We start from the raw sequence: 23,874 nt of genomic DNA on the forward strand, positions 1-23,874 counted from the left end.
GCGATATGTGCTAAAAGCAGTGTATCTATTGCTTTTTTCTTTCTATTGCCTTCTATTATGTTACTGCTCTGATCTGCTCCTGTTAGGTGCTGCTGTGGCTCAGCAGTTCAGATCTACATTTGCATGGTTAATTTGCAATGCTGATCTGTTCATAGTGGTGCTCTTCTGTCAAGTTATGTTACACTTGTGTTTCCATGAAACTGTTGATGCCATAGTATTTTCTGGATTTGTCTGCCTCCTATTTATAGCAGAGGTCCCTCGCCTCTCCTGCCTGGGCTTTGCAGCTACCTGCAGTAGCAAATGAAGTAACAAGCTTCCAACAGCACCTCTTGTAGCACCCTGAGGAGCTATTGCTGATGCTGTTAATTCAAGGAAAAAAACCCCAGCCTTTCAACCCCCAAACCAAATAACTTCAAGTTTGCCTAACTGTGTTAATTTGTTAATTTAAAAATTTAATTTCCATTTATGGTAATTTTGCTTTTTCTTATTGAACTTTCTCCAGTGGCATATTATGCTGAGTCTGGTGTAGAAAGTGGTGAACACAGTGCATTGTCCAGTGAAAAATGTGATTTTTAATTTAAGGTGCCTCTAGGAATTCCTGTAGGAAAGTAATGTGCTAGCATAGTTATAATATAATAACAGTATGTAACATGGTGCAGATGGTTTGTAAAGTACTACAGGGCAGAACACAGATATGACATGGTAGAGCATGGCATTTCAGCAGGTGCCAGAGCACAGGATATTGTAATATTTTGGAAAATGAAAGTAGTTATTCTTAGAAACTGACAAGCTGTGTTATAGAAAATTGTTACTGTTCTTGAGGAAAGCAGAAGTGATACTTAACTTCAGACTTCTTTGCTGTCTTAGTTAGAGACACATAAACAAACTGGACTACTTTCTAGTGAAACCTAAGTCACTTAAATGAAAAATAAATTAGTGTCACAGAAATGATCTGCTGTGAGCATGTGATAAAAGCTGGCAGATGGTTGGGAAATCATCTCTCTTGGGTTCCTCTCTGAAGTGCTGGTACACAAAAGCTGCAGTGTAAAGGGAGGGGTTGTGTGCAGTTACAGGGATAAGTCTGGCTGGGATCACAGCCATGGTGGGGTAGGATGTGGTTAAGGCAGGCTGGGATAGCAAGGAGGGGGAAGCCCTTTTGTGGATCAGGGCAGTGGGAATGCATGGAGCCTGCCTGAAGGTGGGCACAGAGCTGGTCAGGATTAGAGGCTGGGCTTTTGGAAGGGACATCATGGTGGAGACAGGAAAGGCAAATCCCACCTGGAGCTGGGTCTGGTGGGAGAGACATAGACCAGTAGGAAAGGCTGCTGTAGGTACAGGCAGACTAGGAGAAAAGTGCTGCTGACAGGGACAGGACATGTGGTGACAGAGGTCATGGAATAAGCTGTGATACTGCATGTCTTCACCTTGGTCTTCACTGCTTAGTCCAACTTTTAGCAGTCTCTGATGGCCAAGAGACCAGAAGGAAAGCCTGAAGTAAAGAAGACTTGTCCTCAGAGGAGGAGGATCAGGTTAGGGCACATTTGAACAAATTGGACAGATAAAGGCAAGTGGGATCTGATGGGATGCACCCCTGTGTGCAGAAGGAGCTTGCCAATGTCAGAAGGTGTTTGGGAGTGTTTGGTGCAGATTCACAGAGGGAAAAAGATGCTTCACCAAGCTGGAGCCTTCTGGGAAGACATGGACTGCTTTGGTGGACAGGAGGAGAGCAGTTACTGTTGTTTGTCTTGACTCCAGTAAGGCTGTCAATGCTGCCTGCCATGGCATCCTCACAGACAAATGATGGGGTGGGGGCCAGTGAAGTGGGCACAGGGGTGGGCTGAAAACCAGCTGCCCTACTGGGCTCAAAGCTGTGATCACTGGCACAAAATCCAGGTGGAGGCCAGTCCCTAGAGGTGCACCCCAAGGGCTGATTCTGGATCCAGTCCTGCTGAGCATCCTGTTAATGATTTGGGTGGTTGCATGGAGCACACACAGAGCAAGTCTGCAGGCAGTACAAAACCAGGAGGGGCTGATATACCAGATGGATGTGCTGTCACAGGAATTTAGACAGGCTGGATATATCTTATGACCTACAGGAATCCCATCAAATACAAAACAAAAGGAAATGGTCCTGTATGAAGACTGGAATAGCCTCAGGCACTAGTAGGTGATGGTGACTGACTGGCTGAAAGCAGCCTTGCAGGAAAGGACCTGCTCATCTTGGTACACACGAGGTTGGACAGGAGCCAACCCTGTAGCCTTGGGGACAAGGCTGCCATGGGCATTACCAGCAGTGTCAAGAGCTGGTCCTTTCCCCTCTGCAGCCCTGGTGAGCACCTGCTGTGTTCAGCTGAGCTCCTCTGTGTGAGGAATGATGTGTGCTACTGGAACAAATCCACAATAGCACCACCAAGATAGTTACAGGGCCTGGAACATCTGTCGTGTGAGGAGAGGCTGAGAAACCTGGGACTGTTCAGCCTGCGGAAGAGGAAGTTCAGGGCAAGGGATTGACAGTGCAGATCTTTTAATTGTTTATCAATCTTTGATGAGCATTAGTAAAGATGACTGGCATACTTCTTGCTGGTGCCCAATGGAGGACAAGAGCAACAGATAACAGATAATTTGAAACAGGTGAAATTTATCAGAACCTGAAACACTGCTTTACTGTAAGGGAGATGAAACACTAGCACAGGTTGCCCTAGAGAGGCTATGGAGTCTCCATCCTTGGGAATATTCATATCTGGTTGAAAAGAGCCCTGAGCAACCCACTGTGATTGACCCAGCTCTGAGCAGGCAGCTGGACTAGACAATGCCTGGAGTTCCCTTTCCATCTCAGCCATTTTGGGATTTTGCAATGATCTGCAGGCACCAGTTCTCATGAGTATGTCTGAAAGCTGTGAATTTAAAGAATATTTCTGAGTTTGCCTAACTGCTAGGTGGTTTTTTTTGGTAGTAGTTAGTATATTTGCAAGTCAATTCTGTAGAAACTCTTGATGCTAAGAAAACATTTAGAGATTAAAAACAGGCACTAAAATATTCTTACTGTCTTCAGCTGGTTGTAATGAATTGCAGAATTGGTAATATATGATGAAGCCCATGATATTTGAAATGTGTGTTTTGCCTGGCCTTTTTTTCTTTAGCTTTCTTATTGGACAGAATGAATATTCAGTTGGGAGATAATGAAAATATAATACTTTTGTTTTGTATAGAAAGTGGAAAAACACTACGCTTTTGAGATTCCAGATGTACCAGCAAAATCTGAATACCTAGAAGTTAAATATTCAGTGAGTATAATTAATCTGATAAAATATCATACCTTCCTTTTTTATCTAATTAAGTTTACAATGTGAGCAGTTTCTGTATTAAAATGGTCACTGATCATTGTAGTCTTGGCTGATGTGTCCAGTGTGGATGAAGAACTTAAACTTCAGTGTGTTTTTACATTACTGGCCTGATTTTTTAAGTGGAGCTTATAGTGTGATTTCCTCAATTACTGCAGGGTATTATGGGTTAGGGCTTTGCTTGTGGGGGATGAGGGTGATTTCAGTACTGAAGGTGCTGTCTGAATGTGGTTTTTCAACCTTGAAGACTTCAGTGGGGTGAAATGACTCCCTGCTCTGTTACTTGTTAGGCTGAATGCCCTCGGCTTCCCCAAGACCTGAAGGGACAAACATTCTCACATGTCTTTGGAACCAACACCTCTAGCCTGGAACTTCTCTTGATGAATCAGAAGATCAAAGGACCCTGCTGGCTGGAAATAAAGAATCCACGTATGGTGGTTTGCATGTGAAATACCTGGTTACCAGGAAACACATACAGTTATAGATTGGAGGGTAGTAGGGGGAATTTAAATTGTACAGATGAATTACAATTTTGCACATTAACCTTGCAACTTACTGCTTTAATTTTCATTATCTATAACCTTGCAATTTACTGCTTAATTTTCATTATCTGGTACAAATTTTAAGTTATTCTTCCTTTTTCGGAGTGACAAATATCTGTATAAAGTTGTGTACTGTACAGATGAGACTATAATTTTCAGTGCCTATGAGAAGGGACTGTGCAGTGCCTAGCAGCTCTGTTTGATGCCATGTATATGGAGCTAAACTTACGTGATTTGGAAATGTCTCATCTTTCTGCTCTTGATAACTTAAGATTTGGGTTTTTTTCTCCAAATATGTATTTTTTAGAACAAATGGCTGCTAGATGTTTTTTTTTCTTTGTGAATTAGATTTTTATTTATTTTTTCCTGACACTTGGAAAAGTTTGTGGTATGGAGCTGTTAATTTTAAATCTGCCTCATGATTGGCATGTAGCACTTAGAGGTGGTTGTGCTGCTTTATTTTGGTTTGGTAAGAACCCTTTATTCAATGTGTGCTGCATATTCCCATGATCATAGGGATGTTGATCGTACTGGACAAAAGCTGCATCTGTTGCTGCTGTATCCTTGGGGCACAGTGCAGAACTGACTGTACGAATGCTGACACCAGAGGATTCTCCTCTCAGCAGCTCGCTTAGTCACTGACAGAACTGATACCAGTACAGATGACTCTGTAGAAAGCTTCCTGAAGTATTTTTTGGGTTATGCAGACCTTGATCCAAACCTTTTCTTTTTTATTTGGTGTTGAAGAGCTCCTGCTGACTAGGAAGTCAGGTCCAGGGAGTTACCAAAAATTGGGCAGGATTAGTGTGTGTCTTGGACTGTCCCACCAGGACAAAACATTTGAAGGGTGTGCTCTGTGCAGCAACGCCATCAGAAAAGCCTTGTCTGTGGTTCCCAGAAGAATGGAGGTGGTTTGTGTTGTTTCCTCAGAGCCTTCAAATCAGCCACTCAGCTGGTGTAAAGTGGAGGCTGTGGCCATGAAGCCTGGCTTGGTGAACGTGGTTAAAGAGCTTTCTCCTCCTCCTCCCCTGGTGGTCATGTCCTTCAGCATGAAGACCATCCAGAACCCAAAGACTCACCAGAATGAGGTAAGTAATCTGCTCTCATTTTGGTTTGGTTTTGTTCTTTGGCATATACAAAGAGTCTCCTAAGGCTTGGAAGACCCTCATAAAACATGTTTTAAATATATTTACTCTTGAAAAGTTTCTCTGCTCTGGGCTTTTCAAAGAAATTTTTACTGGGATTTCACTCTGGCCTAGGGGTCCTGCTTGGTGAGAATGTTTACTGTGACAGTGGACCCATGTATGTTTTCAAGCCTTCTGTTTTCTCTGTTGTGCCTCATAGTTATAAATGAGACTGCTCCAGCACAGTTGTTAATGGATTAGTATTAATTAATTAACTAAGCTAGAGCTAATCATAGGTTATAGATAAAATGACCAGGCTTTTCTGCTAATAAAACTCATTTTAAAATGAGGATTTGGTCTTGATCTTAGAGCACCTGCTATTCTGCTGTAAGGTCTTTCCTGAGAAAGGAAGAGAGATGTAGGGGCCACTCTCACTTGTAGACTGCAGACCGCAATGTGCACTAGGCAGGTTTTTTTTAACATAACTCTCATTAATGGGAGAAGAGATTTGGTATTCACAAATAGGATAGGACAGTTGTTTCTGGCTAATTGAATTGAAGACTAATATGTTGGCTAATTTTTCAAGCAGAATTATTCCTCGTAGTGAATTAAATTTTTTTTGGTGGAAGTATGGAAAATAAGGGGTTTCTGACCAAAGTAACAGGACATACACATGGTACCAACAGGACTTAGCTTGCCAAGATGCTTTAAAGCCTTTCTGCTTTATTTTCTGTTGGGTTTTCCTGATCAGTGTCTGAGAAGCCAGGCCAAGCAGTCAGAAGCATCATTAAAGCTTCTGGCTTCCAAACACTAAACCTCTTGGCTTCTTGGCAGTGTTGACTGCTTGCTTAGGGGCAGCCCTTCATGAGGCAAGGATTCTCTACCCTGCTCACATCTCCCCTGCACTCCATGGGGAATCTTTTACATTGTGGGGTCTGATCAGATTCAGAACAAAAACTGATAAAAGTAGAAGTTTTTCAAAGTGAATTATTTTTTCTCTCAAATTTATAATGATTTATGAGCAAGTACTATTTTGTTTCCTTGAAATCAATTGATAACTTCTTTTCAACTACTTGAAGTTGGAATTAAAATAAGAAAGATCTGTTGGAGAAACAAGAGAAAAGAGATGAGAAACTTAAAAAAAAAAGGATGGAAGAAATTAGTATGGATAGTAGTCATGCTTATTTGTTCTTATGAAGTTGTGTGTTCTATATCTCCTTGGTATAGGTTGTGGCTCTTGCAGCTCTGGTTCATCAGAAATTTCCTTTGGATAAGGCTCCACCTCAGCCTCCTTTTCAAACACACTTCTGTGGTATGTACTTGGAACAGTTTGAATAGAAAAATTATTAATTCCATGATTTTTCTTTTTTTGTTCTGTTTTGGTTTTTTGGTTGTGGGTGGGGTTATATTAATTAATTTATTTAAATTTTTATTTCTTTCTGTCACTACAGCAATAATGGCCTAAAATAGACAACTGACAAAATTTCAACTCTCAAACAGGCTTTTCTCCCCATTTTTAACTTCACTGGTTACTGACTTTTTATTGAAAACTTAATTTAAAAAAATCTTAATTTGAGATTATAACCCTGCTCTATACAGATGCATGTAATTTTTATTGGTTGTATTCCATCTTTTTCTGCCCATCAGTTTAGACCATTTATTTACTGTCACTTTGATTATTTTTCTGTTCAGCTCTTCTGAATGGAATTGTTTATAAACAAATTTTCTTAGGGTAAAAAATCTTGCAGTAGTGTCATTGCAGTAATATCAGCTAAACCTTGAGATTCAGACACTGCCTGAAAGTGAAGAAGTGTTGAATGCTTGTGAGAGGAAGCTCTCTGAGGAACTGTGCCCATAGTTTTAATGTCCAATAATAACCTCAAATATGACTTGATTCAGATTTGTTAATGCTTTAGTAATTTGGAATTTTAGTAATTACTTGGTTAATTTAATTACTAATTTAGTAATTACTTGGTTATCTTAAAGACAGTATTCACCTAAAGCTGCTGTTTGAGAATCAGAGGTCAGTTTTCTCAGCTCACTTTGTTGTGAACGGGTGCTTATGGGGAGGGAACAGTTAGGAACTTGGATGTAAGTACAAATATCACTTTTTGCAGCTGTTTCCAAACCGAGTGATTGCATTTTTCCTTATGACTTCAAAGAAGCCATTAAAAAGAAGGTAATTTCATTTTGTTACCCTTCTGATTGCAGTACCTTATAGAATATGAACTTTATGGTGCTTTTGATAAGTGGTGAAGAGAAATAGTTGAAGGAATGGAATTATTAGTTAGTTAGTTTTCCACTCTGCAAACTTAAATCCAGGTATTTATTCTGTGTTCTGTGTTGTTTGTAAAAAAGTGGTGTGTGCTCTGTGTGTTTCAGTATTGCTGCTAATTGTGTTCTTAAAATAGAGTAGTGTTAGGCAGGAGACTTGGCAAGATTTTGCAAAAAGGCCTAAAATTGTGGTTAATTTTCATTATACCTGATGGTACTCATAGTAAACTGTGAGAATTTGCTTCTTCTTTTATTGGGGAGTAAAGATTTAAAATTTTTTTCAAAATTTAGAAGATGTCCTTTCTGAGGGGAGGTGGGAGAGCTGGCAGAAAAATAAAGTAACTTATTTTTGTTTTTCCTCTATTTCTGTGTGATCTTAAAGTCTGTGATTGAAAGATGCATATGGAACATTTTCCTGGTGTGCTTGATTCTTATGAGGCTCTTAAAATATCACACCTGCATTCAAAAGCAGAAAGGAAAAAAGCCTCTGAGAAAAGCTTTCCAATGTCTATGGGAGTGAGGAAAAAATCCTTGAATTACAGAAGGGAAAGCAGAACTCTGTGGTGCTTTGTTATTGTCTTGTAACTGGTAGGGGAGAGGAGATGCTTCCATTTTAAACTTATTGGGTCATTGAAATCAGGTGCTCTCTTGCTCCTTTTAGAATGCTAAAATAGAGATTGCTGCAACAGAGAGAACACTGCTGGGATTTTTCCTTGCGAAGATTCACAAAATTGACCCAGATGTTGTTGTGGTGAGTAGTTCTGAGACTCTGAGAGTTAAATTCAAGCACATTGTCAGCTGGTCAGCTTTGTTCTTTTTCTTTTGTCCCCTTAGAGGCTTTTTAATGCTTGCCTTAGACTGCCTTATGAATTGAGTTTGCTTATGAGACAGCAGGTATATTTTGATACAAAGATGATACAGAATTTTCCCTGACAGCATTTTATACATACTATTATTTCCTATAATAGCTAAAATAGGCAGTATTTTCACAATACCTGAAACAAGTTTGAGGTTTTTTCTTTCCTCAGAAAGACAAAACACAACAAAACTCTGGTTTTGTAGAAAAATGGGAACTCTTGGTATACTTAAGATCCTGTTGCAATTCAGATGCTGATATAATTTGTGTTTATGCTGTAAATCAAAATAACCATCTATACAAATACATGAGATCTGAGAAAAATTTTGCAATAAGCATACTTATGTTTTCTACTGTTTTAGCAGCTGAGGGTTTATTATAATTACTTATTTTCCTTTTTTTTAATGTTTAATTAATGTGCAGTACTAACTTTCACATAACAAAATTCTGAAGACAATTTGAAGTTGGTTTTAAATCTGAGGTTGATTACATACAACTTGTTAGTTTTATGTATTTACCTAACTTCTGCAGGTAGATACAAATAATTAAGTGATGAGAATGTGATGAAATGAGCAGTCAATGCCTGATGTTTTCAGCTCACTGCAACTGGTATCCAGTGTTTGCCCTGTGACCTAAGCTTCCTGGTGCCTATGGCAGGGAATCAGAAGAAGCACTGCAGCCAGTGGCTTAAAATTGAAGATACCAAGAGCAGGGGTGTGAGAGCTCCTATCCTGAAAACAGCAGAGCTGCGTTAGTGCAGTTTAATTTGCACCTGGTTTAATTAGTACTGTTGAAATGCTGCTCCCATCTTAAGTCTTGCACTGCACAGAGGTACCTGTTGGAGTGGAGCTGCAGTTCCTGGTGGCTGGCTCATGTTCCTCAGGGCAGCATTTTGCTTTCAGCTGAGGCTACAGACCAGTGTCATCAGTGTATTTAGCACTGTTTAAAATATTGCTGGAGTGCTTTGATATGTAAATATTGCTTGCAAGGTGTTCCTATCCAGATTTAACAGCTGTTCCTGTTGTGCTATGACAGGAAAAAAGCTACAGTATTTTGATGCCACTATTGTGACTTTCACAGGTGGAGAAGAAAGGAATTACTCTTAGCTTAAGTTTATATGCTCTGTGAAGAATGTTGTGGAATTTTTCTGGAAAGCTTTAAATCCTAATCTCTGGTATCAAAGCATGAAGCTGTATTGTGTGTGCAATGAGCCAGTTACAGAGCTGATTTTGGTATTCTACTGAACAGCATTGTTAGTGTTAAGACTAATGAGTTCTGTTGATGAACATTCTCTTAGAAAGTGCTTTCTACAAGAGAGATAATGCCATCAATTAGTTGGAAAAAATCACAAAGGGCAAAGGAATACTGAGTGTGTGAAAGTAAGTCTTTCAATTTGCATTTGTTGTAACCTTTTTTGTTATTTTTTCTGCTTCAAGGGTCATAATATTTATGGATTTGATCTGGAAGTGCTGCTTCAAAGAATTAATTTGTGCAAAGTCCCTCATTGGTCCAAGATAGGTCGACTGAGGAGGTCTAATATGCCAAAGCTTGGGGTAATAAGATTGCTTAAGTCTTTTAAGCCCCTTTATGTTGCATGTGATTAAAAATGAATTAGTTTTTCTGAGGAATTGTAAATGTGACACTGATGTATTTTGACTGTTGGTCATGCTGAATTTCATGGGTCCCAGATCAGAAATTATGAGTGTTTATATGACTTTTATTACAGTAATAGGATAAACTGATTTTCAAGTTAGGCTAATTTAGTTTACTTATCTCAACTAGATGATAGTAATGACAGATTAATTGCAATAGTCTTTACTGTAACTGTCTTTGTCTGCTGTAACTGTAAAATGAGAAAAGGCAATTTGGATTGATGGGTGAATCATCCCATAGAGAGCTGCTAAGCTAATAATTCTGTAGCTCCTATTACATATTTATTTAGAGGACAGTGTCTGAAGCTTGAAGTGCTGAACATGGCTGTGCTCTTGCTTGTTCCTGTTCTTCCTGGAGGCCAAGTTGGGTATTTCTGTATGGTTCTGTGACTTTTTTATCCTGCTGTTATTACAAAAAGTGTCCATGGAAGAAAGACAGAATCCACACCCAGGTTCTTGTTGGGGCTATTCTAATGATTGAAGGGAAGAAAAAGCACGATAGTTTAAGAGTTAAGATATAACCAGTAGTGAAAATTAAGTCTCTATTTTTAATATCTACATACAGTGAAAGGTACCATGGATTCCTTTAGGGCATAATTATAAGTCCTTATATTAGTGATATTTAATAGAATATTCAAGTACTTAGTGACCATCTGGCTTGACTGAGTCTTATAAGCATACATTGTGGGTAGATGTTTTTTGTTAGTATTTGTATGTTTAATTTTATTTGTGTTTTCTCTCTCTGTGTAATACATGAAGGGCCGAGGAGGGTTTGCTGAAAGGAATGCTGCCTGTGGTCGCATGATTTGTGATGTGGAAATTTCTGCTAAAGAACTAATTCGCTGCAAAAGTTACCATTTGTCTGAGCTGGTCCATCAGATTTTGAAAACAGAGAAGGTAACAATTCTACCAGAGGAAATTCCAAATATGTACAGGTATGTTGCTGATTGGGAGTTTTAATCCTTCTCTGATTCCCTGACATAAAATTTTACATTTGCTTACTTGATTTATTGTGGGGATGCTGACTTAGCATACTGGGATTTGCAAAGTTAAACATTGTCTTAACATGATGAAATAATGTTTCAAGCTATTCGTGGTGGCTTATTGTGTATGAGGGAAATTGATTTGTGGGAGCATTGGTGTAGGTGCACTAACAGGAGATGCAAGCCAGAGTTTTGGGCTGGTTTTTCAATTAGAAGAGATTGCTATAAAATTCATCAGTCATGTGCTACAGATACCATGTGTTGCATATAGCACATAGGTCTAAAGCCTACAGAGTACAAGGGAGATTGATTTTACTGTACAAGGCTGTGCCCCTTCTTTCCCCAGTGATTCTCCTCGCTTACTGTTCATGCTGGAAAACACCTGGACAGATGCCAAGTTCATTCTCCAGATCATGTGTGAGCTGAATGTTCTGCCACTGGCTCTTCAGATAACAAACATCTCTGGGAATGTCATGGTACATTTTTATTACTTTCCACCCCTCTCCACTGTCCCCTCCAAACAGTTCCATGTTTTCTGTGTTTGATTTGCTGGGTTTAATTTCTAAACACTAATTTAGGATACACAATGCTGTTAAATTTTTTTGCTCTCATGAGGAGAGTTCAATGTTCTAATCAAGTAATAATGTAAAACTTCCTTAAAAGTGTCACATTTGAGTTTTGCTGTCCGTGTTCTCTGTGCTTTGCTCTGAGTTCTCTTCTCACCCCCTCTTTAGTCCAGGACGATGATGGGTGGACGATCTGAACGTAACGAGTTCCTGCTGCTTCACGCCTTTCACGAGAAGGATTACATTGTGCCAGACAAACAGGTTTTCAAAAAGCCTCCACAGAAGCTGGTGGGTCCAGTTTTTCTCTTCCTAAAAATTTTTATTAAAAAAAAGGAAAAAGAAAAAATTCTTCCATCTTCTGCATGTTGCTGTTCTGTGGAAAACAAAGAACCCCAAGTATTACTCAGATATAACTTAAGGGTACAGCATATGCTTAATTAAAACATTGGTTTTGTGTGGAATCCATAATGAGAGTGGGACAGTGTAACAGCTTTTCCATTGCAGCACAGATCTATAAAAACTCAGTTCTTCTGTTAGTTTAAAATTAAAATAAGCTAAGTACTTGTCTGTGTGGGGAAACGGTAAAGAAGAAAATCTGTGTTGTTTAATATTTGCATTTAGTTATTTTGATGAACAGTATTTCAAGAAAAAATTGTTATATCTATGAAATATGCAAAGGTATTAAAAAAATTCCTTTGTCTAATACCATTGTAAATAATAATTATAGAAATATCTAGATGTTTGTTAGTGAACAAATTAAAATTTGACAAAGTATTTGTATTTCACTATATATTGCTTTTTAGTTTTAAATAAGTTCAACACAAACTTGAAAGCAATGATTTCTGTTGATTGTATTGTTGCATCAAAGTAGCACTGGAATTCTAAATGATTCAGAATAGAATTGAACAATTGGGAGAAAAATTCTTGTTATAACAAATAACAGAATATTCTTTAGGTCAGTAGTAATGTTTTTATTTGTTTTATTCAAGCCCAGCCATTCTGTTTGCAAAACCAACATTTTAATTGGGCAGTCATACCACTTCTGGGTCATGAGTTAATTTTTTCGTAGTGTGGACTTCTACAGCCAGTTGTAAAAGGCATTCTGGTGCCATGTTGAACAATGACAATACTTTAAGGTCTTTGTAATCTCTTGTTAGCAGGTTTTTCCCTGTCAGAGTTGGTTTGAATGCTGTTTTGACATGTAGAGAGCTTTAGTAAGGATCATGATGAAAATGCCATATTTTGCATATATTTTAAAAGGAATTCTGCACTGGCTCCCAAATTTATATTTGACTTGCCAAAAATAACTCCTCTAACATTACAGAAATCTTAGAGACTACATAATGACTTTTTTAAATGCCATATGTAGGTGGATGAAGATGAAGATTTTGAAGATCAGAATAAATCAAAGATAGGGAAAAAGAAAGCAGCTTATGCTGGGGGCTTAGTCTTGGAACCCAAAGTCGGTAAGATGTGGCAATTTTCTTTCTTCAATGAAGTTAGAGACAGGTAGGTTACATTAATACAGAGAGATTGCAGTGGGGACTCTGTGGATGTGGGAGTTTGGTGTTGTGGTTGTGAGGGGAATCTTGTTGCATAAACAAAATTCCCAACATTGATTGTGGAATTGCTTCTTTTGAGGGATTAGGACTGTACATTTATGTATAATTGTCTGATGGACACGTAAGTTTTCTTTCAGTTTCTCCTCTATGTGGGGAAAACTGTACAAGTGTCCTATAGTAACACAGAAGGTATCTGTTCAACTCTGGTGAGTTAATGGGGTTGGATCGTTCCACTTCTGACAGCTTCTGTAAAGGGCAGTGCTGCATCTCAGCAGCTGCTTCAAGGGATTTAGATCATGGAAATCTGGTACAATGTATTACTGTCACTTAAATATTAATTGTGGAGTTGTATGAAGTCCTCTGGGAGACTTGATTAATTATGACTTCTGTTTTAAACTCTGTTTTAGGTTTTTATGACAAGTTTATTTTGCTTCTCGACTTCAACAGCTTGTACCCATCAATTATTCAGGAGTTCAACATCTGCTTCACCACTGTGCAGAGACTGTCATCAGAAGCACAGAAAAGGGCAGAGGTTTGAGTCCTTTAACTTGTGGCTTAAATTACACTGTCTTAACTTCAGAGTGCTCTCTGTGAATCAGCTCCTTAAGAAACTGTTCTTTTTCACTGGGTTTTTTTCCTTTCACACATAAAAAGTGATTATTATTTAAAGATGTATATGTTAATTTGTGCGTTGGGACTTTTTACTTTTTTAATATTTTGTGTCTGTCACCTTCCTTTCTGTAATACTCTTAGAGAATCTTTATAAGTTCTCTTCCGTCTGTTCTTGGTATCCTCATGAAACAAGATTTTTACTGAGGCTCTGTGACCCTTTTCAGCCTCACATCCACCCTAGCAATTTCTGAGCCCTTCTACTGGTTTCATCCTAGCTTGACAGAGGCTTCCTGAAGTTAAGTTGCTATTTGTATATTTATGCAGATATACCTGATGGAGGTAGGCAAAAGTCTCATGCTTTCTACAGGAAAGAATATGATTATGAGCTCAAGCCTTATTAGACATCAGGAAAATCAAATGTGTGACTTGGGAGGGTGATGTGACTGTGTGAGCTGTGGCACCAGCTTCACAAAAGCTCTTGGTGTTTAAGCTGTGTTAAACACAACAAAAACCTCCTGAAGGTACAGTTGGATGTGCTGTTTTATAAACAGTTGTGTTGGCTCTGGCTTATCCATGGCTGGAGATTCTCATTTCCTCAGCTGTGCTGAAACACTTGTTGGTGGAGCTGTGTTGTAAACTGAAGCATTGAGCTGGTCAGGTCTAAAGGTTAAAGCAGAGGCTTTTATTTTTAACTGGTATCAGCTCACAGGTTGGAATTAGTTAGTCCTGTAGCAACTGAAATATGAACACAGTAGCAGAAATGAGGAGGCAAGTATGTGGAGTTCTGGCAGTAAGTTCCTTCAAGTTGTCTTTGGATTTTCCCTGCTTTCTGAAGTGTGCTTCAACCTGAAGCAGCTAATTTTGATTTCTCTCACTGTATGATGTTTAATCAGGCTTTGATGTAATTTCTTGTTACAGTTCTCCTCAGACTGCTTTACTAAACCTGCCCTCACCATGTCTGTACTGCCCTTTCTTTGCACATTTCTGTCACTTTCATTATGCTTGAAATACCTTTCCATTTTTGCTGTTTCTTCAGTCATGCTAAGAAGGTGTGTCCTTTCTGCTATGTTGTTTTGCTGTAATCAAGAGTTGCTTGGGGTGGAGTTTTTGTTCTACTTTTGTCAGTTGTATCATTCAAAGTATCAATTCCACAGAGCACGTGCTCCTTTTGACAGGTCTGAACACCAAAAATACTTACATGATGATAAAAAATGGATGGATTTTTCAGCACAGAAATAATTGCTGCATGTGTACTTTTCTTTATATTTTTGTATTTATCTATATATACCTAAGAGTGAGAATGTGTGTGTGTTACTTATTTATCTGTATTTATATATATGTGTGTATATCTATATGTATGTATATATATATGTATGTATGTATATAAATATATAACACACACTCTGATAAAAACCAAAAACCTTCCTGCTACTGGTCCATGCCTTCTTTGTGTTTCTCCAAGAGTGAAACAGACTTAAGCCCTGTCCCCCAGCAGGGGCAAAGTAGTACTGTTAAATACTGCAAAAAACCCTCTCATGCTTGCTCTAAACTGTGCTTTGGGTGCTCTGCAGGAATTGGCTCAAGCTGTAGAGTTTTGGGGTTTTTTTCCCACCAAGCTTTTCACTTAATGCATTAAAATCTAATCTCCAAGCAGTAAAATGATAAGCAGCAGTGATCATTTCACAGGTTGAAGAAGAAGAAGAAATTCCAGAGCTTCCAGACCCATCTCTGGAAATGGGAATTTTGCCTAAAGAAATCAGGAAACTGGTGGAGAGAAGACGCCAAGTTAAGCAGTTAATGAAACAGCCAGATTTAAATCCTGACCTCTATTTACAGGTGTGTTTTCTAGGACTCCGTTGATTTTTCCCCCTCTCCCCTTAAGTGCCCTGATCAGCCTTGTAGAATAGAGATGATTAGTAGTGAGCAGTGATTGTAATGTGCTTTATTTGTAGCCCATCACTGCTGCAGACTGTATAAAAAAGCTGTGAATGTAATTGTGAGCATTAAGTTCTGTTCCCTGATGGCTGTGGTTGGATCATTTTTCTGGTTGTGTTTCTTTTCAGTATGATATCAGACAGAAAGCTTTGAAACTCACTGCTAACAGCATGTATGGCTGCCTGGGATTTTCCTACAGCAGATTCTATGCCAAGCCTTTGGCTGCTTTGGTGACACATAAAGGGAGAGAGGTAAGTCATTAAACAGGTTGTACACACATGTAAAAAGGCTGAATTTAAGCCACCTGCTTTTTTTTCATTGAATACAAGAACAGTTTTGTTCTTGAACCTGCTTTTGATTTCAGTACTCTTAAGTTTATCTTTCTTATGAAACTGTTTGGTTTCAATGGGCCAGATTGTGGTGACAACAACAACAAAAAATCAAGGCTGCTTTCATTTTCAATTTCATGAATGAAATTCACTTAATTTTCCATGAATTTGTAGTTCTGTTTAATGGGCTAGTCTTTGATTTGGTGATATGCTTCAGCTTTGGATGAGCTTGCTTGTAGCCAGACTCTCCTGTGGCCTGATATGACTTCCTGAAACCCTAAAGTTTGTGATAGGCAAATTAATAATGGAGCCAATGGATTATGTATCAGGGCTTATTTTTGGAGACTCTTTGTTCCTTGAAGTTTCTCATTAGCCTCATATTTTATTGTAAGAGTTGCACTTGACTTTATAGGCCAGACTACTTTTGCTGTTGGTTAGGATGGTGGCTCAATACAGACCACATCAGTTTTGTCCCTGTGAGAAAAATAAGCTTTAATGATCCAAAACATACCACTGAGATACGTTCATTGTCTTAAAACATAATGATGTTTTGGTATTAGTTTCTTATAAAAGAGATTACTAAGCAGGAGTCTGCAAAGGTGCCAGGAACAGTTGTGTCAGGATGGCTGGTCAGCCTTTTGTTGATCAGGGAGGTGGGTGAAGTCTCATCCCTGCTGACAGGCTCATCCTCTCTGTGATGTGAGGGCACACCCACTTCACAGTTCCCAGCTCAATTGCATTGGGGTGTTTTATTTCTGGTAACACATCTTTGTTTTTAATTATCTTCCTATCTAAACAGTTCTCTAGAGAGAACTGCACATTTGTTGTCTTCCCAATTTATGTAAGCAGTTATGTTTAACCTTACACATCTGTTTAACTCAGAAGTAATTTCCCAGTTTGGTAACTGCAAATGTGCCATGCAGCCATGTGAATTCAGAAGTTAGTATTTCCTTTAATAAACTATTCTGCTTGTTGAAGTAAGATTCAACCTCATGTTGTCTATGAGGTTGGCATGCAAAGCAGCTTTTAAAAGTGACAAATTCTACTTTTTTCTTTGAATTTTTTGGTAATGATCTCCATGTGTGATATGGACCACCTGCCACAAACCTGCTATTCTATGGATACTTAAGCTTTTGGCCTCTGTTTAGATCCTTGTTGTTTGCACAGGGACACAGGGAGTTTATTCAGATTTGTCTGTAATGTATCAGCCATGAGATAACTGTGTGAAATTCTGGTGTTCCTGCTTTATGTTCCAGAGTAATGGTGAAATGGGGAAATCTTAAACAGGTGCTACAGAATGTGCTAGGAAGTAATTAGAGATGGTTTCTCTTACATAGTTGATCTTTGGTTGAAAAAGATTTCTTATCTCTTAAACTCTGGTGGTGCTGGACCCATGCTGGCTTCTGCCAAGCCTTTGCACACATTTGAGTTTTTGCGACAGGAGATGACATGAGGACCCCTTAGTTTTCTGGTTTTAATGTGTTTTTTTTGTTTGTTTGTTTGTTTGTTTGTTTGTTTGAAGTTGAAATATCTGATCTGGAAAAGCATTACTGTAAATTTTTATATTAGTCTTTCTATTCATAGGTTTCCTCTTACCACTCAGTTCTAATATAAAAGAAGTAAATGTTAAGTATCTGGAGGTTTGGGTTCTCTGTGAGAAAAGGTTAATTAAAAAGTAACTGTTATGGAAAATTCATGGTCTAAATTTAAATAGCCTTTTCTGATCTGCAATTAATACCTTTTTTTATACTGTTGTCAAGGGCACCTGAGTAAATGCAGGTAGGCTTGTAGAAGTCTAAGTGGGAAAAATATTGTGTGGGATGAAAACTGAACTTAATATTTGCACTAACACAATTACAGTTCAATCATGAGTCTTAGCAGAATAATTGAAAGTGGGAAATATGTATTTCATGTTGAAGTTGTTAAAGCTCATCCTAGCATCAAGTTTTAATGTAGGTGAGAATGAGTTTTGATGAGTCCTGTAAATGGATGCTTTTCAGCTGTGTGACTGACAACCTTTCCACTGAAGCTGTGGGAAGATTCAAGCACTTGATGCCAAGTGCTGAGTACCACCTCTCCTGGACTCTTGACTTTTCTTGGTGGTTTGGAGATGCTGGTGCAGTAAAAGCAGTGGAGCTGCCATGGGGTTCCTTATGGTGACTAAAAATACTTGTAATTGCACATTGCTGTTATAAAAACTTGTGTGACTATATTAGTGAACTTCTGAACTATATTAGTAGAACTTGGCATGTTCACTTAATTTTGATGGTAGAAGTATTAAATAGGGTGTGGAAAAGTAATTTTTAAAAAGCCAGATCATAGAAGTAGATGATCCTTGGGGTCCCTTCCAACCCTAACCATTCTATGATTCTGTGACAGTGTAATCCATAAAAGCTCAGTTCTCTTCGGTCAGCTGTAGAGAGATACGGGCCAGTGCTTGATTTTTATTTTCCTTCAGGGAGGGAATAGAAATGTAACAAAGCCTTGCATCCCCGGCCAGGGGCAGGCTGGGTCCCGCCGAGTTTGTCCTGGCTGTGTCCAGGGAGCGCCTTGGAGGGACGGTGCGATAGCGGCGGGCGGGGTTCGCTAGATGGCGATAGAGACCTGGAGATCCTTCAGCAATTAACGCTCATTTTTGTCAGTGTTCAAACCTTGATTATCGGCTTTTCCGAGCGGCTCTTCCTTGTTTTTCATTTGTGGGTAATCTTTAACAGGGACATATCAGTGTGAGCTTGTCAGAATTTAGGTGTCACAGGCAGACTGCTAAGTTCTGGCGTGTTTTGGAAGAAAAAAACTGCAAAAATTTGCAGTGGAAGTGAGTTAAAACTGTAGCTCAGATCTGTTTGACTGTTTTGGCAAATGTAACTATTTTTCTTTTTTGACTGTGAGAAATGCCTCAGCATTTCTCAGTTCAGCAAAATTAAAAAAAATTAAAATTCTACATTTGCAAGCCTTTGATCAGGAATTAGTTAGAGGGATTCCTGGACTTTCCCCTCCACCTCCCATGTTACTAAACCTTTGCCTGGACATTACTCTTGTTGTAACTATAGCAGTTGCTCGCATGGAAAAGTAATAGGAAAATATTTCATATATTTTTAGCTGTCCTTTAATGTAATTTAACAACTGGAAACAAGATGAGTCGGAGCTGTGCAGGCAGCCAGCTCTGCACCAGAGGCACTGTGGGGTCATGCCGTTCCAGCCTCTCTAAAGGACAAGCCTTTTGATGAAGTGTCAGTTGTCTGGTTTCCTAAATGCAGGATGCCGTTTGCTGCAGGGTTCTACAGAACAGCAAAGTTGTTGAGAGAATTTCACTGTAGACAGCTTGCTTGCTAATGGCTTTCACTCAGTGCTGAGGCCTTTTCCAGGTACTTGCTTTTTTTTCTGTGTTGTTTTTTGCTGTTGCATATTTTTGCCCAAGCAGACTTGCCTTTGGAAGGAAAACAACACATTTGCTGTTTTCAGCAGTGCTGACAGGTAGACCTGGTGTTCAAATATGCGAAATAAAAGGGGGAAAGAGGCAATTGGGTTAATTCCAACTTTCTCATTCAGATCCTTTAGATACATTCTCAATTAATAATTAGTTTAAGGCCCTGGCAGTCAAAAGGAAAGAATAAAAGCATGTTATTGCTGCAGTCTGGGAGAAGAATGGATGAGGGAGGAGAAAAATGAAGTGGAGAAAGATGAGCTCATTTAAAAAAAATTAAGGGTAGGTAAGCAGGTTAATGGCCGTCTACTGTAATTATGATCTGTAAAGAAATCCAGGCATTTCTTTTTTTTCTCAAGTCTTGTTCATCCAGGGAAAATGATCATCAGCTGCTTTCTCTTGATTGCACCTAAAGCATTGGTTATACAGTCTGCAAGGGTTGTCATGTGAATGGGCAATTGACAGACTCCTGGTTTCTTCCATGTTGTACTGTGGGAGAAGGAGAATTGCTAAAAGAGGGAAAGGAGCCTCCTCTTGTCTTGTTCTAAGCATGCCATCCATATTTAAACAGGGAATGCAACATCGACGTAACAATTTTGGATGACATGGAACTTGATGGCAAAAGGCGAGGCAAAGAGTTTCTAATTGCTTTTAAATAGGAGAATGGCAACCCAAAATCTTGGGAGGAATAATGCTAAATTGCTGCATTGTCCCAAAATGGGAACTGTTGGGGTTAAATAATTTGCCACTGTTGTTAAATTTATCACTGTGTGTGCAACTGTGAGCCTGTGAAAAAGCTATGTTTGTTACTCTGCATGCTGATACCCAAAACGAGTTAGAGTAGACAAGGAGAGGCTGCATACAGTCTGGAACTGTGAATTGGGTACCAAGGAGTAGAAAAATTATGGATAATCTTTACATTTGTTGAAATATTATTGGCAGTGAAGTGCAGGAGATGACATCTGGTCTAATACAGAATTTAGCATCTCAAAGGAGAGGAAACGAAACATTTCAATTAAGAAGAATGGCCAGAATATTTTGGGTGAGGAGGCAGTTAGTGAGAAGGGAAAAAATATATGTATTTCTTATTTTATTTTGGATGGCATGTTGGTATTTTTTTCCCCTTTGGACAGAAAGGTTTTATTTAATGGGTATTACCAAGAAATGTTTAGGAAGATTGATCAGATTCAGATTGATTGTACAGTAAGTCAGATGAATAGAGAGACCTTTTTTCTTTTTTTACTGCTTATTTTAAGATTGTGCTATTGCAAGAGGTGTGGTGCCTCTCACTTCCTGACTGCTGATTCCTGTGAATGGGTTAGAGCAATTGCATGGCCCCATGGTGAGTTGGATCAGCCTGGTGATCCGAGTTGAAAACTAACTCCAGAGGAAAACCAAATTGATTTCAGTTGGATCAATGGCTCAGTGACTCACTGTGTGCTCTGAGAGCTGGAGGAAAGGAGGAGGCTGGGAAGTGGGGGCAGGCTCAGTGTGAGATGTAAGGGGTCAGGCATGACCAGCCATTTTTCAGCTCATATCTGACTGTGAAACTGTGGGCTTACAGTTAAAATGATCACACGTGGAGGCTTTCTTTAGTTGTTGTTGTCTTTCTTTTGTACTTTTGATTTTTTTTCTTATGGTTTCCTATCTTGTATTTTTTTTCCATCCTGCCAAAAGACACAGATTTTTCCATGTGTCATATCTGAACCTGGCTGACCAGGTAACAAGAAGATTTCCTCACACAGAACTGTGGTAAAACTGAGCACCAGAGGGAAGAACAAGGTCTCTAGAACATTCTCTGGATCTGAGCTGTAACAGAATGTCCCCTTTTAGAAGCTGCATGTGTTGGGTAGAGAGCTGGCACCTCAAGATTAGGGGAGGTAGGAATTTCTTACCTTATCCAGTGGTAACAGGAAAGACTCTCAGGTGTTCAGTAAAGTATTGGGGAATGCACTTGAATCCTGCACCCTCCAGAGTCTGCCATGCTTCAGAATTACTAAAGAAATTCTTTCAACTTGTCTAGAATATTGTGGGGATTAACAGAGATCCTTCATGGCTCTCTTGTAGAGATGCCTTACTAAAAGGGAGACACAGGAGCACAGGTGCTTCACCATGAAGGTTGAGAGCTTGAGCAGCATCACACCACCGCTGCTAAACTGCCTTGGGTCTGTCTTCAAACACATTTGTTTTCCAAACCCCCCTGTTAAGGTCAGAAGAATAAAAATGCTAACTGATGTTTTTCTCCAGCCTGTATATTTGATAGCACCACACGTCTGCATTATGCATTTTCTTAGTTCACGAGTAGCTTGCCCAAAAATCCTTGGGGTTTTGAGACTTCTGCAGAAGTTGTTCTTTAGCATCTTATTACCTCACTTATTTGCATCATGCATTTATCTTAAATTGAATGTTGGCTTGTTCTAGAAACCCTGTGCTTGGAGATCTAGGTGGCAATGAAGTTTTCAAAATAAAAGATACTTCAAACATGAGTTAAAAATAATTTTCATTTTCAAGCACTATTCCTAAGAGGATAAAAAAACAGTCTAACTGAAGTGTCTGTCTCCCACAAGACTTAAATAAATATTCATACTGTCCTTCAAAGATATGACATCTTGATCTCATTACCAAAAATGTTCATATATATATTTCCTGGGAATCTTGCCCACTGTGGAATAGCTGACTTTTTTCACCACAAATTCTATTAGAAGCTTTTAGTTCCATCCACAGTGAAATTATCTGTTCTTTTTCCTCTTGGATAAATACTCATTTGAGCCTACTAGGTCTGTTCTTTTCAGGTACTAGTTTCAGGATGGTGATGATCCTACTTTGATATATAGGAAGAGGCTGAAAGCTGAGTTCCTTCATTCTGGATAAAATTGTTGAGGATGGAATTAACTGTGATCTTCAACAACTTGCCTAAAGGGGGATGTCTAGAAGAAGCCAGACTCTTCCCAGAGATGCAGAGCCTTGCACCAGGCAGGTCTAGCCCGGTCTGGGGCCAGAGGTTGGGTTAAATGATGTCCAGAGATCCCTTCAAACCAAAGTAACTTTATAACCATCAGTTTAGGAGTTCCTGTAATTCTCATTGAGATTTATTACCAAGGTCAGCAAGGTCCAACAGATGAAACTCATCATTTAAAGGGAAGAAAACTGGAAGAATGAAGATATGTCAGCAGTGATACTTGTTCTTACCAGGCTGTTTTGGTTTCAGGGCTAAAAAGATAGTGTTTGAGTACTTCAAATGCAAGTTTTGCTGTATAGATTAGGTGGTGTGGTGTCTTGTATGTTATGTCCTTTCACTTGGCCTGTGCCAGGATTCATTGGCTTAATTTAGAAGATAAGCATGAACAGCTTATGCTATTTTCAGCACTGAAATAAACTTATGGGACAGATGAAAGAGTTTAAGACCTTTATTTATCTGTGAAAGATGGACTATATCTACTGCTGCAGGTACAATACTTTGTAAGGATATAGGAGATCTTGGTGGGCAGCATCAGGAATTCTGGTTGGAACAAGGGACTCTGGAGAAGTAGGTGTGGTTTAACAATCTGGGGCATACCTGATCTCCTAACATTGGCAAGGATGGTTGTAAGTCAGGCATGCAGCCTAAGGTAATTTGTTCTGACTCCCTTTGTCAAAGCTGGATGAAATAAATCCCCCAAATTTTAGAGCTTGATCAGTGATTGAGAGAGGCCAGCATTATGCTTACTCTGTTGGCTTTCCTTCCAGCAGTTATACATGATGTAATGCAGGAGATGTTTGGGTTGTGTTGTCTTTAGCTTCAGACTATGCCTTTTATCAAATACAGGTAAGGTTTCAGAGAGGAGGATTAAATTATATATGTTGATATCTGCTTTGCAATTTGATACTTGTTTTTGCTAATTTGAACCGCTAGGAATATTTGTTCCTTAAAATCCTATTTCAACACCTGGATTAGTAAAAAAAAAAAAAAAAAAAATTAAAATACCCATTTCCCTTTACCTTTCCTGTTAATCCTTTTTTGTTTTCATATGTTTTAACTGGCAGCCTTTAGAAAGAGCAAGAGCTTATCAAGCCGTGCTCATCAAAAATATGGAATGATGGGACATCATTTGATGCATTTATTGCAGGGTTTAGTACCTGACACTCATTTCTCTGTGAGCTTGTGCTAGTCTTGGTAGTTACATGAGACTTGTAAAATTTGGATTCTGATGATTGATAAGCTGTGGTTTAAAAACAAAAAAAAAAAAAAAGGCAAAAAGCGTTAATGCTTTCTTTCCAATAATTTGCCTATTTCATGAAACAGAGCAGAAATTCCCATGTTTGAACTATTGGAAATTACCAGAAAAGTAGGACAGTGTAATAATCTGCTTTAATGAAGTTCAGGGTCATATTTCCTGAAATGACTGGGTAAGCATAGAGGAGAGCTTGAGGTACAAACTCTTTTTTTTTTTTTTTAAATCCAAGGAAAGTGAAACTGCAGAACAGTTGCCAGGAAGAAGGGTGGCCATTCTAAAGTAAGGGCTCTGTACTTGGGCTGCTTTGCCCTTCTGACTTGTTCTGTGTGCACTGCTGTTTTATTAGGCAATAATAATTTACCACACTTTGCGCACTAAAATTTCTTTCCTGTATTCTGTGATTTCAGTGCAAAAAAGTTTCCAGTGTGAACTTCAGGTTTCTTCCTTGATGCTTTTAATT

General features: G+C 38.8%; 1 protein-coding gene and 1 non-coding gene across 2 annotated transcripts in view; both read left to right on the plus strand.

Annotated features, from left to right (window-relative positions):
- POLA1 (DNA polymerase alpha 1, catalytic subunit) overlaps positions 1-23,874 on the plus strand; it is a 184,613-nt gene that overhangs the window by 16,599 nt on the left and 144,140 nt on the right. The window contains 14 exon segments of the mRNA XM_059466626.1: positions 3,210-3,284; positions 3,632-3,770; positions 4,814-4,971; positions 6,235-6,319; positions 7,125-7,186; positions 7,943-8,032; positions 9,574-9,690; positions 10,549-10,724; positions 11,119-11,248; positions 11,507-11,626; positions 12,708-12,804; positions 13,308-13,432; positions 15,199-15,348; positions 15,576-15,698. Of these exon segments, the coding sequence (XP_059322609.1) occupies positions 3,210-3,284; positions 3,632-3,770; positions 4,814-4,971; positions 6,235-6,319; positions 7,125-7,186; positions 7,943-8,032; positions 9,574-9,690; positions 10,549-10,724; positions 11,119-11,248; positions 11,507-11,626; positions 12,708-12,804; positions 13,308-13,432; positions 15,199-15,348; positions 15,576-15,698 (1,647 nt within the window).
- LOC132070426 (small Cajal body-specific RNA 24) lies at positions 13,015-13,145 on the plus strand. Its single transcript, XR_009417990.1, has one exon. It is a non-coding gene; the product is annotated as a small Cajal body-specific RNA 24 (non-coding RNA).

The sequence above is a fragment of the Ammospiza nelsoni genome, chromosome 2 (assembly GCF_027579445.1).
Source record: "Ammospiza nelsoni isolate bAmmNel1 chromosome 2, bAmmNel1.pri, whole genome shotgun sequence".
NCBI lineage: Eukaryota > Metazoa > Chordata > Aves > Passeriformes > Passerellidae > Ammospiza > Ammospiza nelsoni.